At 49.6% G+C, this 2,615-nt stretch overlaps 1 protein-coding gene across 1 annotated transcript in view; it reads right to left on the bottom strand.

Annotated features, from left to right (window-relative positions):
* TGFBI (transforming growth factor beta induced) overlaps positions 1 to 1,787 on the bottom strand; it is a 35,745-nt gene extending 33,958 nt beyond the window's left edge. The window contains exon 1 of the mRNA XM_019534731.1: positions 1,737 to 1,787. Within this exon, the coding sequence (XP_019390276.1) occupies positions 1,737 to 1,787 (51 nt within the window). The remainder of the gene's footprint in view (positions 1 to 1,736) is intronic.
* Between the last annotated feature and the right edge of the window lie 828 nt (positions 1,788 to 2,615).

Below are 2,615 nucleotides of genomic sequence, written 5' to 3'. Positions count from 1 at the left end.
CGGGGGGCGGGGGGGGGCTCTGTGTCCCTGATCACTAGGGAGCCTGGTTTTCTCTGACTTAATAAAATCCTCAATTTTCGGTTTAAGAAAAAGTAACTGCAAATCCGCATTTTCCCGTGGTTAAAATGAAACGCCACTAATCCCTCTGTCTGGATCTAGGTAGAGCTCTATCTATACCTGGAGATAGGGAGGGAGAGAGAGAGGTTTCTCTCTCTCTCTCTCTCTCCCTCCCGATCTACTGATATTGATAGGTTTCTCTCTCTCTCTCTCCATCTGTACCTACAGATCTCTCTAGCTATAGATATACCTGTATCTATAGATCTGTAGGCAGGGCAGGGAGGTCACATCTAGAAACAGGCAGACAGACAGATAGATAGATATAATGGTGTTTCATTTCAATCATGGGAAATGTGGATTTTGGAGTTATTTGGCTTTTTTAAACTGAAAGTTGAGGATTTTTTTTTTACCAGGATCCCTGCCCTCTCCTGGGGGCTTAGAGCCATCCTTGGTCTTGCTCCATCCTGAATCAGCTGCGCAGTTGCTGGGGACTGGGGGCACTGGAATAGGGACTCTCCAGGAAGAGCTGCCCGGCAGTGATAGCTTGTAGCCAGATGATTTTAAAGGGTTCATAGGATCCTAGAGACGTGGGCCTGGAAGGGGCATCCGGAGGTCACATCTAGTCCAACCCCCTCTCTGAGGCAGGATCAGCCTTGTGCAAACTGTCCCATACAACCCCTCATCTCCACTCAACATAAGATGACCCTCAGCTTGGTCCCCTGCTTCCCCCGGGGCAGGTTCAGGTGCTTGGTCTATGCTGTGCCAGGGCAGCCAACGTCTTGCTTCTGCTGTCAATATACACTCATGAGGTCCCGAGTAGCGTACCATGCCCCTGCTACCGGAGAAGGCAGCCTGCCCCTTGTCTGTATCAATCTCACCTTGGGGTAAAACCCCTTCCTGATCCAAAATACAGCATTTCATAGAAGCAGGACACTGGGTGCCCCGGTTCCCCTGCTTTCCCCGTGGCAGGGCAGAGTGTTAGGCCCGTGGTTTTGAGGGTTGAGGGCAGTTTTATGTAGAGTTTAGATTATGGCTGTATGAGACAGTTTGGATGCAGATGATCCTGCTCCAGGAAGGGCATTGTTATTAGATAACCTGCAGAGATGCTTTCCAACCCTACTTCTCTAGGACTCGCATCAGTCTGACCCTGAGCACAGGGCAAGACCCTCTAGCCGGGAACCTCTGGCTTTGGCCCCGGCGGGAGCACTGGCACGGCCCAGTCAAAGCCCCCAGAAGGTTGCAACCTTCCTCCCCTATTCCACCGGATAACAGACCTTGCGCTAGGCATCAATAACAATAAAGCAACCGGGCTTCTTCCCAAGGCCACGGCACTCTTATCCCTTACCCGTCTGCCCCTTTACCTCTCATTTCAATGCTAGCTTTCAGGCTCCCTGCTGCAAAACCAGGATACACCTCCTGGGTTTGGCTCCCAGTCTGTGCTTCCCCCGCCCCAGTATGCCCAGAAGCTACAGAGTCAGTAGCTGACACTGAACCTGGCACTCATCAGGGTCGGCCAGCTACAATTTCCAAGAACACCACTGCCTTTGAGAAACACCAGGTTCGGGGGTTAAAAGCATGTTGTACTGGCATTTCTGTTCCCCGGGAAATTTCCCGTTCTATTCGTTTTTTTTTTTCTTTCCAGCTTGGTCTGATTCAGCTCCAACCCAGATTTTAAACACCTGACATTTCCGGCAAACTGGAAACCCTGTTTTGTGGCCACTTCCAGTCATGTCGGTACCCAAACTGAGGTGGACACTCCCGTGCACAGTTTCAGACTGAGCAGTGGCCAGAAATGGCAGATGCTTTAGCAGGAAAGAGGAATCTAAATGTCTCTCAAGGGGTACCACAGAGCCAAACAGACAACGTAGTGAGCAGTAATAAAGACTTATTTCTTAAGAGAGAGTTTTTTTTCCCCTAGGTAAACAAATCGGATAACACATTTTAAGGTAAACAGGAATTAGATGAAATGCATCAACAGTCCTTCCAGCCGGGATCGCAACCTGCTCATCCTCTCCGGGGTTACAGCTCAATCAATGACTTACACAGTGTTTTGCCTTCTCTTCCTTCCTGTCTCGGTTGAATTCTTCTCTACACACTGGTAACAGCTTTAATATCCCAGCCAGGTGGTTAGTGCACTGACCTGGGAGTTGGGAATACAACACAAAGCCCAAATCGCCCCCCTCTAGTCCCATAACCAAGCTAATTATATTAAAAGGTGGATGCATTCCCCCCCACCTGTAGCTTTGCTGTGAAAGAAAGGAGCCACCATCACCTTCTTTTGCAAGGGAAGAAATAGGCACCTACATCTCCTGGGGTGTTTTAAGCTGTGATTTCCCGTCTGACATGCCTGTCGTCCATGCTCAGGTACCTCAGCCCAGGAAAAGATCTGGTGTTAAGACACGCGTCTGTCTCCAAGTGTCTCCTGTGAGTTACCTCATTCAGTGTAATGCCAGTGAAAGTTACTGGCTTAAAACCTGGGAAGTTAACCCTTGAATTGTCAATAGAACAACAGACAGCGGCCTCATCCTCCTTCTCCACCGACCACGAGCTAGGGTGTT

The sequence above is a fragment of the Crocodylus porosus genome, unplaced genomic scaffold, assembly GCF_001723895.1.
Source record: "Crocodylus porosus isolate Cpor-Errol unplaced genomic scaffold, CroPor_comp1, whole genome shotgun sequence".
NCBI lineage: Eukaryota > Metazoa > Chordata > Crocodylia > Crocodylidae > Crocodylus > Crocodylus porosus.
The sequence above is the reverse complement of the archived record's forward strand: the minus strand, read 5'-3'. Positions and strand labels throughout refer to the sequence as shown.